Genomic DNA, 13,768 nt, shown 5'->3' with positions numbered 1-13,768 from the left:
CATAGGCTTGAATGATAAATTGGCGGCTCCAATGAGAAAGCCACCTTGGATGCCGCCTGCCCCTTCCTAGGCCCTTCTGGCAGCAAGTCCCAAGGACACAAAAGGCAACCTGACAGGAGGAGCCATACACATTACTTATAAAAAAAAGTGCACACCAAAGAGTGAGACGCAATGGGCCACAGGGAAAAAAAAAAACAGAAAAAAAAAAAAAAAAAGAAGGAAGCTAATGCTCAAACCTGGCCCTTAATGGTACCAACAGCCAACCCTGCAACCCTGTTTGAAGAAACAGAATCCTGACAATCACATACTTTCCTGAGTGCTGTGAACCTCACACACCAGGCATTGTGAGCCTTCGAGGTTGTGTAATAAAAAGGCTCCTAGAAACTTCCTTTCTAGCACCAAACATGATGGGGTTGACCGAATCTGACACGCCACTATCCTTCAGGATCTGGGTTTCAATAGCCACGCTGTCAAATTTAGCGGCCATAAAGCTTGGGTGCAATATGGGACCTTGAGACAACAGGACTGGCCGATACGTCTACTGCCATCTTCACTATGTCTGCGTACCAAGCCCTCCTGGACCAGACCGGAAAACAATCAGTATCACAGGAATAGACTCCTCCTGAATCCTGCATAAGAGACACGGCAGCAGCTGGATCGAAGGAACGGCATAAAAACAGTGAGAACTGGTTGCAAGGGATCACTAAGGCGTCTACCCCTGCCGCACAAGAATCCCTTACTCTGGACACAAAGACTGAACTTGTTGTCAAACCTGGATGCCAATAGATCTATGTCCAGGCAACCTCATTGCTGGCCGACTTCCTTGAAAACATCGGGATGCAAAGCCCATTCCCCTGGAATCAACTGTTGGAGACTGAGATGATCTGCCGGATAACGTTCCACACCTGGAATGAACACTGCTGACAGACCTGGAACATGTTTCTCTGCCCAGGTCAGAATGTAGTTCACCTCCTTCTGGGCACCTCTGGCTCTTGGTACCACCCTGGTGGTTGATGTATGCAACTGCTGTGGCATTGTCGGACTGAATCCTTAGAGGCCAAGCCTGAAGCCTGGATGTCCAATATCTCCGTGCCAGCCTCACTGCTCAAGTTCCAGTGAAGGGAAGAACCCTTTTCTATTGATGGGAAGAACCCTTTCCCGTGGAAGCCATGTTCTCTGAACTGTGATCTTCTTCAGAACGGCCCCCCAATCTGAAAGGCTTGCATTTGTGGTTACAAACTTCCACACCACTGGCTGAAAGGATCTTCCCTTCTCCAAAACTGAGTGATCAACCACCAATTCAGGCTCTGCTGCACCTCTGGAGACATTCAGTAATCCAGGGCCAGAATCTTTTTGTTCCAAACAGCATATATCTTTACAGCAGTCTGGAGTGGAATGGAGTATAGGGAATAGCCTCAAACAAGGACACCATCTTCCCAAGCAACCTCAGAGGCAATTTGAAGGATATCTCTTGGCCTTAAAACCTCGTTCCTCAGGGCGCAACGTTTCCCTAGAGGCAGAAATACCTTTGCCTGAACAGTGTCTAGGACCACTCAAGTACTACAGGCTCCACACCGGTTCCAGGGCTGACTTTTTGAAGTTGAGCACCCAGCCCAGCCGTTCCAGGATCCGCATCATAAGGACCACATTCTGCTTTAAATCTGTCACTGACCGATTTCTGAGCAAGAGATATAGTCTAGATCAGGGGTTAAAATTTCAAGTCCAGACCTACTAGCCGGTCACAAAAAAAAAAAAAAAAACAACCGTACTCGCCACCAGTTGCCCCACCCAACCTTGCCCAGGTCCGCCCCCAACCCCACCTCCGGCCATTACTGAGTAATGTATATCCCAGCTCCCCTGTACTCCATTATAGTGATGACCTGTATACAGTAATTACTGTATACATGTCATATCACTAATGGATTACAGGGGAGCTGGGATATACATTACTGTATACATGTCATATCACTATAATTGTGTACAGGGGAGCTGGGATATACATTACTGAGTAATGTATATCCCAGCTCCCCTGTACTCCATTATAGTGATAGGACATGTTGTGCACAGTACTTACTGTCCCCCGCGGCGGTGGAGAGGGTATCTCCTCTCAGCGGAGGAGAGCGGACCTCTCCTGCACTTGTCCCCTCGGCAGCGGTGCCACAGAAGCTGGAAACCGGAAGTTGTAAGCCGGAACACGACTTCACAATGAGGCTTGGAGCACAGGTGCAGTCGCTCCAAGCTTCATCTGTGCACACCGCTCGCCACAGAGGAATTTCTCCTTGCATTTGGCGAGCGGCTTTTTCAAGCCCTGGTCTAGGTAACCTGTGACCGATACTCCCCGAGTTCTGAGGAGCCCCAACACCGGAGCAAGAATTTTTGTGAAAACTCTGGGAGCCATGGTCAGTCCAAACAGTAGTGCTATGAACTGGAAATGATGAGCCCCTACTGCTAACCGCAGAAATCTTTGGTGAGGAATGAATATCGGTACATGCAGGTATGCATCCTTGATGTCTATGGATGCCAAAAAATATCCCTCCTATAGGCAGGCCACTACTGACCGAACAAATTCCATACGAAAGGATCAGAACTTAAGAACCGATTTAGCCCCTTGAGGTCAATTTGGTTTTGGGACTGTAAACAGGTTTGAATAAAACCCCTGAAACCTTTCGCCGTCTGGAACCTCCGATTACTCCTTGAGCCAATAGGTAATCGAGTACCTGAAATAAAGCTTTTCTTTTCTCTTGAGTTGTTGGTACATTTATTCTTAGAGACCAGGGAGAGGGAAATACCCAAAATTCTAGTCTGCACTCCAGAGAAATCATGGCAATGACCCATTTCTCTTGGATTAGAGCCCATCAAGCGGCCACAAAATTCAAAAGCCTTCCACCCACCCGAACAAGTGGGGGTGCCCCTTCATAAGGAGGCGGACTTTTGGATCTTTCTTAGATGACTTTTTGCATCCAGGGTTTTGATTCTGAGATCTACCCCTGGAAGCTGGGACCTGTGTGTGGCAAAAATGACTGCCTGGTAGAATAGGGCCCAGTAACCGAAGCCCGATACCTTAAAAGAAGGGCGTTTGGATTTCCCCTTAGAGGGTAGAAGAGTACTTTTACCCCCTGAAATCTTTTGGATATATTTGTCCAAATCTCCCCCAAACAGCCGTTCCCCATGAAAGGGAAAATCTGCCAACAATTTTTTGCATGGCAGTTCTGCTGACCAACTCCTTAGCCACAAAACCCTGTGCACTGATAAGAGGGACAAGCAAGAAATTTGCTGAACTGAATAGATAAGAGCAACAACTGCAAAAACACAAAGCACACGGAACGTCCTCCAAATCCTTGGCCGAGCATTCCCCCTGCCTTGATGGTTTTCCAATCCGTTGCTGGACGCGGTTAGAAAGACTGACAAATGCCAACAGCTGCCACAACTGGCTGTGGCAGAACCTGCCAGGGAGAAGGAGGCCTTAAGGAGAGACTCCATCCTTGAAAACCTGTACATTATCCACAGGACACGTTAAAGATTTATTCAGAGATGAAACCGCTGCATCCACTACAAGCAACCCCCATTTCTTAAACTTTTGTTCCATGGGGTACAAAACAGAAAACCTCTTTGGTGGAACAAAACCCTGTCTGGGGGGTTCCAGTCAGCAGACATAATTTGCTCCAGAAGAGGATGCACCAGAAAGGCCTGAGTACTCTGTGAAGGCTTCAAAAAGCCCAGGGAAGAATAAAGTTTTCATCAGAGGGAGCCTGAATCCAGATCGTTCAAGATCAGTGAGGTCTTCGACTAAAAGAAATCTCAGACTGGGATGCAGAGACCGCTCCTCAGACAGATTCTATTGCCTGACCTGCCTTCAGTTCTTCCTCATCCTCAGGCTTCACGTTTTGTGTTTCTAGTGACAGGGATCTATCCCGTTTTTTTAGTCCCCTGAGAAACTGATGCAATCATCCCAGCAATCTTATCTTCTAAACTGGCAAAGGCTGAAGCAAGATCATCCTGGGTTACATATGCTGAGGCAGAAGCCCCAGTAGTAGCCACAATGCCAGACAGACGCAGTGGCTAGGTTCCTCAGGACCTGGTGGTGGTACATTAGTGCCCTTTCCTGCTGCACCTTCCCCCACTCTGCTTTCTGGAAGACATTACTTCAGAGAGCACAAAACTGTGCACTTCCACTAGTAACACAAATCACAATGATACAGCAATGCAAGTAGTGTGCTGAAGTAAACACTCAATGCAAATGCTGCCTTATGAGCCACCTAGGGAAGCTCCTGACTGACTGGCCACACTTCCCCCTAAGAATAGCCCGCTCTGTGTCCCAGCCACAACATATCTCTCAGCAGCAGCAGCTGCCGACGTGTGTCCTGGCCTCCAGATTAACAAAATATGGCCGACTTCCGTTTCTGGCCGCATTCCCTACCCACAGTCTCACACCTCCTTTTCCCTCCAATTTAGAGCTTTGTTTCTCTTTACAAAGAGAAAAAAAAAAAATTATGATATCTTACCAGTCCTGCTGCAGGTCCTTGACTTCCATCAGGCATCAACCTTCACCCATCACAGCAGCCATTGTCATACAAAACTTCAAGCACTCAATCCCCATGCCGAAGGGCTACTGTCTTGGACCCGCATAGCACCCCGCTGGAAGCGCCTTGGTCAGATTTTAAAACTGCACAGGGTTCCATCTGAGCAGGGTCCAGCGACGTAAGGCTGCATTACAGGCAAACCCTCAAGGATTCTTCTCCTTACCCAGCGAGGCTCGGGTACCATCCATTTTAGCGCATAGCCTTCCAAATGGATCCGAGTAAAGTCCCGATTCTCTGGAACCATTATGGACTTTCAGGTATGCTCCAAGAGCACAGCAACACTTTCAATGACCATCCACTTTACAGACACTAGTGAAAGAAACTGAGGTACTTCCTGTATAGGAGGGGTTATACAAGGGAGGACCTCCTCTCTGGTCGGCCAGGGTCCAGTCACCTATAACCAACATAGTCATGAATAGCCCGCTCTGTGTCCTGCGATGTACGATAAAGAAAAAAAATAAACAAACAAACCTAAACAAAAAAAAACAAAAAACACAAAAAACCCACCATCGGCACAACAGACGGTACTTGCATGCCATCTCAGTAATATTCCTTCCTTTCCCTGCCAGGAGTGCCAACTATGCCCACCCTTTCGCCCCCCCAATCATAGAAACTATATAGTTTTAATCAATGAAATATCCTCTATGAATTAAGGACAGGCAAATGAATTAACCACTTCCAGTACATCCCCCGAACAATTTTTTTTTTTTTTTTTTTTTTTTTAAACAGTTGTTGACCAGCTTTGGAGGTCAAAGTGATCCGGGTGGCTTTACAGTCACCTAATCAATTTTACAGGGCTTGAAAGGGCCCCTCTCCTGCCACTGTTCCTAGGCTCTCCTGTTTCACAGGGGAGCCCAGGACCTCTATAAATGGTCAGGACAGCTGTACCCAGAGGAGAAGGATAAACTTCCATTCCTCCCTCTCCTCTGTGATGAATGAATCTGGAAGTGTTTACCCCGCCAGAGAAGCAGTCAATCAATTGATCTCTCAATAAAGAGCAAGTCACTGTCAAAGCCATCACAAGCGATTTTGTTCATCCCTTAGCCAGAAAAGTAAAAAGGGGGGGGGGGGGGAACCACCCCCCCCTTCTCCCTGTGCAAATGCAAAACATGCACATAGGTCCTGCATGCATGTGTAAACAGTAATTGCACAGCACATGTGGGGTATTGCCAAGAACAGAAAGAGGGTAATATTTCTGGCACCAGAGTTCAAATTCACCTCAAAACTAGTAAACTGTAAAGGCTATTCAAGAGGTGCCTATGGAGAATTTTAAGCGCTGTAGTTTGTCGCCATGGTCGTGCATAATCTTACCATGTTTGGTATCCATTTACTCGGTACATCATATTTTACCAAAAAATTGGGTATTATATTGGGTTTGTTCAACTGTTCAAGAATGTGGAAACCACCACAACCTATAAACACGGTTAGACAAGGCCAATTTGGTTGCTTTGCAGGCAAGTGTGCTGGAAAAGCCTTTGTTTATATTGTGTTCACTACAATTAATTTAAGTGTATTTTTTCCTGAAAACGTGTGTTTGATAAATGGCTGCGCAAATATTGTGTAACACAAAAAATTTTTTTAAACATTTATTCTATTCTTCAGGGCCTCTGCTTTCAGAATATATATTAGGCTTGGGAGTAATTTTCTAGCAAAAAAAAAAAAAAAAAAAAAAAGGAAGAACACCCGCTGAATTTAAACATGAAAAATCAAAGTCTGCCTCCTCAATTCATAGATTGCTGTGCCTTAATGAAAGCTATAATACAGCTTCTATGTATCAAGGAGGAGGGACAGGAAGGGCTGGCTTATTTAGTACTCTCGAGTGCTTTATGACAGGTCAAGTGGTGTTATTAACCCCCACAGCACGGGACGATTACTATTGTAGGGGTTCAGATGGGTAGAGGATGAAAGACTGCAGCCATTAGCACAAGGGACATTTCTCATTTAATGTAAGGACTGTCGCTTTTCATTCTTAAAACATTTTAACGAAAAGTAGTCTTTAAATTGAAATGTTCATGTGCTCATTGTGAAATTACACACAGAATTAGAATTCGGGGTAATCAGGAGTTAGATTTAGTTTCCTTGTTTATTACTTTTTGTGCCACATTGACAGTCCTGTTACGAAGTTATAAATAGAATATTTAGCTGTATGTTGTATTAGCAAACACTCATATCTGGAAGGAAAATTTGATATCACATACTTGCCTTGCTAACCATCTCCAATTATGGTGCTACTAGATGTTTGTTATGAAAATGTAGCCATATTTAAGGATACTCATTTAATATACAGCACTCCAGTACTATGAAATCTAGGAAAGACAATTTACACACCTCATCCAATAGGGTTTTGTTTGAAGTTTTAGCTCGTTTTGCCTCAGAAACATCAGAATCTCCAGAAAAAGATCTTTTTTTTTGATAGTCACCTTCAAGAATTAAAAAAAAAAAATAAAAAAATTATATGGGTCATCATTACAAACATTAAGAAACTCCCAGAGATTTCTTGTGACAAGTTTGTACTGGCAGAAGCACTGCTATGCAAAATCAGAAAACATTTAAAAACTCAAAACACATCTGGTGGTCATGCCCAAGGCTGCTTAGTTTTTGGTCTCCTGTGTTTGGCCTCCTTTTCACCTTGTTCCATCTCTCTATACAACGGGATGCTTGGTATGCTTTGCTTCATTGTCCCATCCTGGGCCTCTTGGCTCATCAGCAGAAGTTGGCTTCCTATTTGTTTTTGTCAGCCTCTAGAACAATTGCTCAGGCCTGGAAGAGCCAGTTTGTCCCTCTTCAGGGAGTGCGGGACCGTATGACCACTATGATGATCAATGAACAGATGTAGAGTATCTGCAACAACTCCCAAATGTAAAATTCTTGAAAATATGGGAGCCGTGGTTGCAATATACCTTTCCCACGCTCCCCCGGCTAGTCTGGGGATGTGATGTTTGGCTTTGGCGTTCTTGGATCCCTGCTCTTGGTTTGGTTATCTTTTTTCTCTCGTACCTCCTTCCTTCAGTTTTCTGCCCAGTAACACCTGCTGTATTAAAGTGACTACACTCTGTATGAAGGAGCACAGAGGTACCTTTGGACAGCTGCACTGTTACTCTGGGGGGAGGACAGTGTTAGATGGACTAGTGGCAGGTTTGCTTTTGGGTTGAATACCACTTTATGACTGAAGTTGGCATCAGATGAGGCCGGAACATCCACCTGGTAAAACTTGATGAATGTGTGAAAGGAGGAACAACAGGCAGCCTTACAAATTTGAGAAACAGATGCCTGATGCTGAAAAGCCCATGGAGCACTGCACTAACTGACATAGTGATGTGCATTTTGAAAGGGAAAAGGTACAACTTTGTCCCCAAGTCTACAGGCTAGAATGAGGAGCTTCCCAATCTACCTGGAGACAGTGCAATAAGAAGACCTTCAGGAATGACAGTGTCTAAAATAGGGTGGGAGAGGGAAAGAAAAAGAGAAGGTGCTTAGGCCAAATGCTAGTCCACACCCATCTGTAAAAAAGACAAGTATCCATTCCATGGAGAAATTTCCTGGGATGAAAGCCTCACACCAAGCAAAAAGATGCCTTAAATGCACAATGCCGTCAATAGATGTTGAGAAAGTAGACATCTTAAAATTTAGCATTGTGGAAATAACGGATTCAGACAGAACTATGTCCCTTAGGGCCCTAGCTTCAAAAGCCATGCTTTTAAAGCCAGAGATCATGAATCAGGATGGTAAATTGGTCTTTGAGACAAAAGATCTGTAAGAACCCGTGGCGCATCCACCAGGAGCCTTCAGGTCACAGAACCAAATCTACCTGGGCCAATCCAGAACAACGAGAATCACCGGAATAATCCATCTTGCAAAGCAGGTGATGTTTCAGTGGAGGAGAAAACAAATGGATTTTTTGTACTCACGATAAAATCCCTCTCTCTGAATTAATCAAGGGATACAGCAGCTTAATTTTTAACCTTAAAAGCAGGGTTTTATAGCCAGGAGTAGGAAACTAAGGAAAAAAAAAAAACCCCAAAAAAAAAAACCACACACACACACACACACACACACACACACACACACACACACCCCCCCCCCAAAAGGGGAGGCCCGGGAGCCCTAAACCTCCACCTGCAAACTTTTCTGCCACAACTGGCATTGGAGGATGCCAAGACATCAACTTTATGTTGTGTGCACAGATGACCAGGTCGCTGCCTTGCAAATGTGAGAAACATACGCCTGTAGTCGGAATGCCTAGGGAGGAGCCAACTACCCTAGTCGAGTGCGCCGTAACAATCGTCGGCCAAATCCAACAAGAAATAGTGGCAAAAGATGTCGCCAGGCCCTTCTTCAGACCTTCCATGAGGACAAAGAGTCTGACTTAAGAAATGCAGCAGTTACAGACAAGTACACGTGAATCACACAGACCACATCCAGGTGATGCAGAGCCACCTCTTTGGGGTGCATCGGTCAAGGACACAGTGAGGCAAGAACAATATCCTCAAATGAAAATCTTACACCACCTTTGGCAGAAAGGAAGACGAAGGCCGAAGTACCACCTTATCCTTGTGTAAAACCATATAAGGTGGCTTACAGGACAAAGCTGCCAACTCTGGCACCCTCAGAGCCGAAGTGATAGCTACAAGGAAGACAACCTTTTGCGAAAGCGTAAGTAAGGGGGATTTCCTAAATAGCCTCAAATGGAGGCCACTGAAAAGCCGACCGCACCAAATTCAAATCCCATGGTGACTAAAGGGGAGCGCACAGGAGGGACCACGTGATGAACCCCCCTGAATGAAAGTATGGACCAAAGAATGTGTAGCTAAGGGCTGCTGAAAGAAAACAGCCAGAGCAGAGACTTGCGTTGAGTACAATCAATTGTCAAGTCTGTTAGAGGAGTTTATGTGAAATCTCCATTAAACACTAATATTGTAATTATGAATATATTTCAGTTAGAGCTGTATCAGTCTGGGTGTGCAATATATGTCTTCCCATAAATTCCTGTTCTATAGATACCATAGTTGCCAAAAGGAAATATTCTATTAAATTACACCTTCTTTACAACAGAAGTCTTTGGCAACCAACTGTCTGAAAGAGGATTCTCAGCAGAGAGTTAGTTTACCTAACAATGGGACAGACCTGTTGGCTTCCCAAATATGCACTTCAAAAGGATACCTCATTTAGATATGCAATGAAGCTGGCCAGCCCTTCATGAATACTTAAGTTTCCCAGCAAAAGGTCATGAACTGGCATGCTTAAATGACAAAGGGTGTGGCAATACAGGTGATTTGAAGTTAGCCAATTATGAAAGGGAATAGACTGGCCAAACAATAAGATACTTTATGAAAATTGGAGAGGGGAGAGGGACCTTTTTTGGAACACCAGAGGAAGGGAATGGAACTTTTATGTCCAACTCCATGGTAATTATGGAATATATCCCTTGCACTTATATCGAAATGTTTGTCTTATGTCTTTTCTGTCTCACGGTTTGTATTTTGTAATATGTTCGAGCTTTCTTAATAATGTTTCTTTTATGTAACTAGATAGATTGATTGTGTTAGTTTAGACCTCCATCCTATTCACCAATACATTTTGGTTGTCGTGTTAAACATTTCACTTCTGGGTAAGAACTCTTCATTTACCAAATCATAACAGAGAAATATTATATTTCATAATCTATAGATTTGGTCAACAAGTCTTTGATCCACACCCCATTGGGAGGAAGGCCAAATCGAAAACCCGAGCCACAATGAAGGAACGTGAACGGAATCCAAAGACTTCACACTAACCACTATAGGCTCTCCAGGTGTGATGATAAATCGTCCGGGAGGTAGACTTATGGGCCTTCGACATAGCCGGAATCACCGAGCCAGACAACCACCTGTCCTTCAGAACCAGGCTCTCAATAGCCAGTCAAAGCCAGCGACTGTAAAGCAGAGTGGAAGACCAGCCCTTGAGACAGAAGGTCTTTCCGAAGAGGCAGCCTCCAGGGAGTATCTGCCACCAATTGCACCACGTCAGCATACAACGGACTACGAGGGCAGTCCGGAGAAATGAGGATGACTGGGATCTCTTTGGCCTCTATCCTATGTAGTAGACAAGGAATCAGTTGAAGGGGTGTGAAGGCGTAGATGAGAGTATACTGATCTCATGGTACCACCAGTGCATCTGCCAGGGGATACAATGATCGTGCCACAAACCATGGAACCTTCCGATTAAGGTGGGAAGCCAGACGAACCATGTCCAGAGTCCCCCAGCGAATGCAGAGCTGACAGAACACTGCCAGATGTAGGGACCACTCACCCTCTGATCCAACGTCTGACGGCTGAGATAATCCGCTTGCCAGTTTAATGCCTGCAATGTGTACGGCGGACAGAGCCGGAACAGACCTCTGGCCATTGCAGAATGTGAGATGCTTCCAGTGCCGCTACTGCACTGCTCGTGCCCCCCCCACGATGATTGACATACGCCACCACAGTGGTGCTGTCTGACTGAATTGTGGTCGGCAGACCCAACAGACTGTCCGTCCAATGAGTCAGTGAAAACTGGATAGGCTGAAGCGCCAGGATGTTGATGGGCAAGCGAGCTTCCCCGAAATCCATCGACCCCGAGCAAAGCAGCAGTTCCTGCACAGCCCCGTACGGGGCTTGCAGGCAACCTGGTGAAAGCCACAGATTGGATGGGAAAAGGAAAAAAAAAAAAAAACTGTCCGGCGGAAGGGAATGAAACAATCTTGTATCCTGATAGAATGATCTCATGAACCCACTTGTCGTGAATGAGGGAGGTCCAAGGGCTCAGAAACCTGCAAAGATGCCCTCCACCCTGGAAGCGGTTGGGGGGTAAACCTTAATGCTCTGGGAGACTCCTCCGATGGCTTGGAGGACTTCTTGGGCCAGGGACGCTTGGTGCCACCTGCAGGGGCCTTAAAGGGCCTGGAACTCTTGACTTCAGAGCTGGAGGGGTGAAAAACATGTTTATGTGCCGTAAACATTGGCCCCAACTTCCAACGAGGTTCCTTTCCCTTCTTAGCCTGAGGGAGGAAGGTACTCTTGCCCCCATCCAGGGTAGTGCCAAAGAGATGGTCAGCTAGAAAGGGCAGGTCCACCAGAGCCTTGTTGGGAGGTCTGGTCCACAGACCAACAGTTGAGCCAAAAAGGGCCCGCTGAAGCACAATGGCCGAGATGCACAGTTTGGAAAGAAGAGGAGCTGCATCAAGGGCGGCATCACAAATGTACTTTATGCCATGGACCAACTGGCCGTTTGGTCATCCAGGGTTCCATCGTATGGACTCAGATTTTGTTTGGATCATACATCTTGTTCAGTTTGACATGCCTGTGTTATGTCTATTGTGAGTATGATACCTATTTTTGTTTCTTTAATAAATTATTTTAAACGATAATGCACTAGGTCGATGCACCCTTTTTCTGTTTCTCCATTTGCATCCGGTGTATTCAGACCACCCTGGTCTGTTGAGGGCAGCAAGCAGTGCATATTCCAGAAAATTCCAGAACATTCCTATTGGGTCTACTGAGTCCTTTCCTAGCGCAGGAGTAAAGTGTTTGTTGTGTTGGAAGTCTATCGGATTGCCAGACAGAGAAGCATGATTCATCACTCCAGAGAACATGTCTCCACTGCTCATGAGTCCAGTGGCGGTGTGCTTTACATCACGGCATCTGACACTTTGCTTTACACTTGGTGATGTAAGGCTTAGATGCAGCTGCTCGGCCATGGAAACCCATTCCATGAAGCTCTCTATGCACTGCTGTTGTGCTAATCTGCAGAGTCAATAGCTAAAGACCTCCAAAATTCGTGTGGCCTTCAGACACTTGGCAACTTCGGCGCACTGTGCGCTTCAGCTGACCCCGCTCTGTCATTTTACGTGGCCTACTACTTCGTGGCCGAGTCGCTGTTTCCCAGTTGCCTTCACTTATAATACCACCACAGTTGACCGTGGAATATTTAGTGGCAAGGAAATTTTACACATGGACTTGCTGCACAGGTGGCAACCTATCACGATGCCACGCTTGAATTCACTGAGCTCCTGAGAGCAACCCATTTTTTCAAATGTTTGTAGAAGAAGTCTGCATGCCTAGGTGCTTGATTTTATACACCGATTTGGAAGGGTGTCCCAATACAGTGTATGTATAGTGATTTCCTCTTTACAGGACTAAATAGATTCATTTTAGAATGTGGCAGAAAGTCGGTTTAGAGTTAGTTTAGGTGTGCTGCTGGCATATCTTAATGGACATGGTGTAAATTTCACATGTATATGGCAGGCAACAACCAGGGTGCTTGAGATTTTTTTTTTTTCTTTTTTAAAGTGTTAAGCTTGGGTGTTTGGAGAGGAATGCCCGGTGTCCAGAAAAATGTCTCACTTGATGATTTTGATAGTTTATTGAAGATAAAAGTGTACAACTAGAACCAACACATTTTGAGAGAATTGCCTCCCCCGAAAACACATTGGCTCCACTTGTATATGTTTATCTTCAATTAAAAAAAAAAAAAAAAAAAAAAAAAATCATCAAGTGAGACATTGACAGTTTGGTTGAGAGCACAAGCAAAATGTAACAGTTAGCAGTCCTGGCATGCTGGGAAAGTAAATGTTAAACATAAAGCAGAACTCTACAGCAAAGAATAAATACTTCATAGTAAGAAACAAAATATTAAAGTGGTAGTAAAGTAATTTTATCCACTTGTACCTACAGGTAAGCTTATAATAAGGCTTACCTGTAGGTACTGTAAATATATTTCTTAAACGTGCACCGTTTAGGAGATATGTACTTGTAAAAGACACCGGTGCACGCACTCTGAAGGAATGGAATGCCCTTCAGAGCCGTGTGCTGTATAAAGTTAATCCCAAGCGCATGCGTGGCGTCATCGCGTCTCGGCCATTTAAGCCCCCGGAGCAGGCAAACCCGGAAGACTGACTGGGTGATGATGGAAGCCCTGTCAGTGGTGACAGCGCACTGCTGGAGGACTTCACTTTAAGGCAAGTTTCACATAATGTGCTAGTATGCGATGCATTGTCTTGCAGGTTTTTTTTTTTTTAATTTAAAAAAAAAGATCGCAGTTTACTACCACTTTAATGAAGATGAAACCTCCATGAAGAAGGACAAATCTCCACTTTACACCATCATCTAGATATTCGAAGATTACTTACGAACTCCCAGAACTCTCCTGTCAACAGTTGGCATATGTGGTTG

The 13,768-nt window shown here is 45.1% G+C and overlaps 1 protein-coding gene across 1 annotated transcript in view; it reads right to left on the bottom strand.

The window, feature by feature from the left end:
- Window positions 1–13,768, bottom strand: part of ATF7IP2 (activating transcription factor 7 interacting protein 2) — a 96,399-nt gene that overhangs the window by 63,886 nt on the left and 18,745 nt on the right. The window contains exon 3 of the mRNA XM_089678230.1: window positions 6,909–7,000. Coding sequence (XP_089534356.1) covers window positions 6,909–7,000 — 92 coding nt within the window. The remainder of the gene's footprint in view (window positions 1–6,908; window positions 7,001–13,768) is intronic.

This window comes from Staurois parvus, unplaced genomic scaffold (genome assembly GCF_062004578.1).
Source record: "Staurois parvus isolate SC_StPar_1 unplaced genomic scaffold, SC_StPar_1.0 ptg000200l, whole genome shotgun sequence".
NCBI classification, from domain to species: domain Eukaryota; kingdom Metazoa; phylum Chordata; class Amphibia; order Anura; family Ranidae; genus Staurois; species Staurois parvus.
This window is presented reverse-complemented; position numbering and strand designations above follow the sequence as displayed.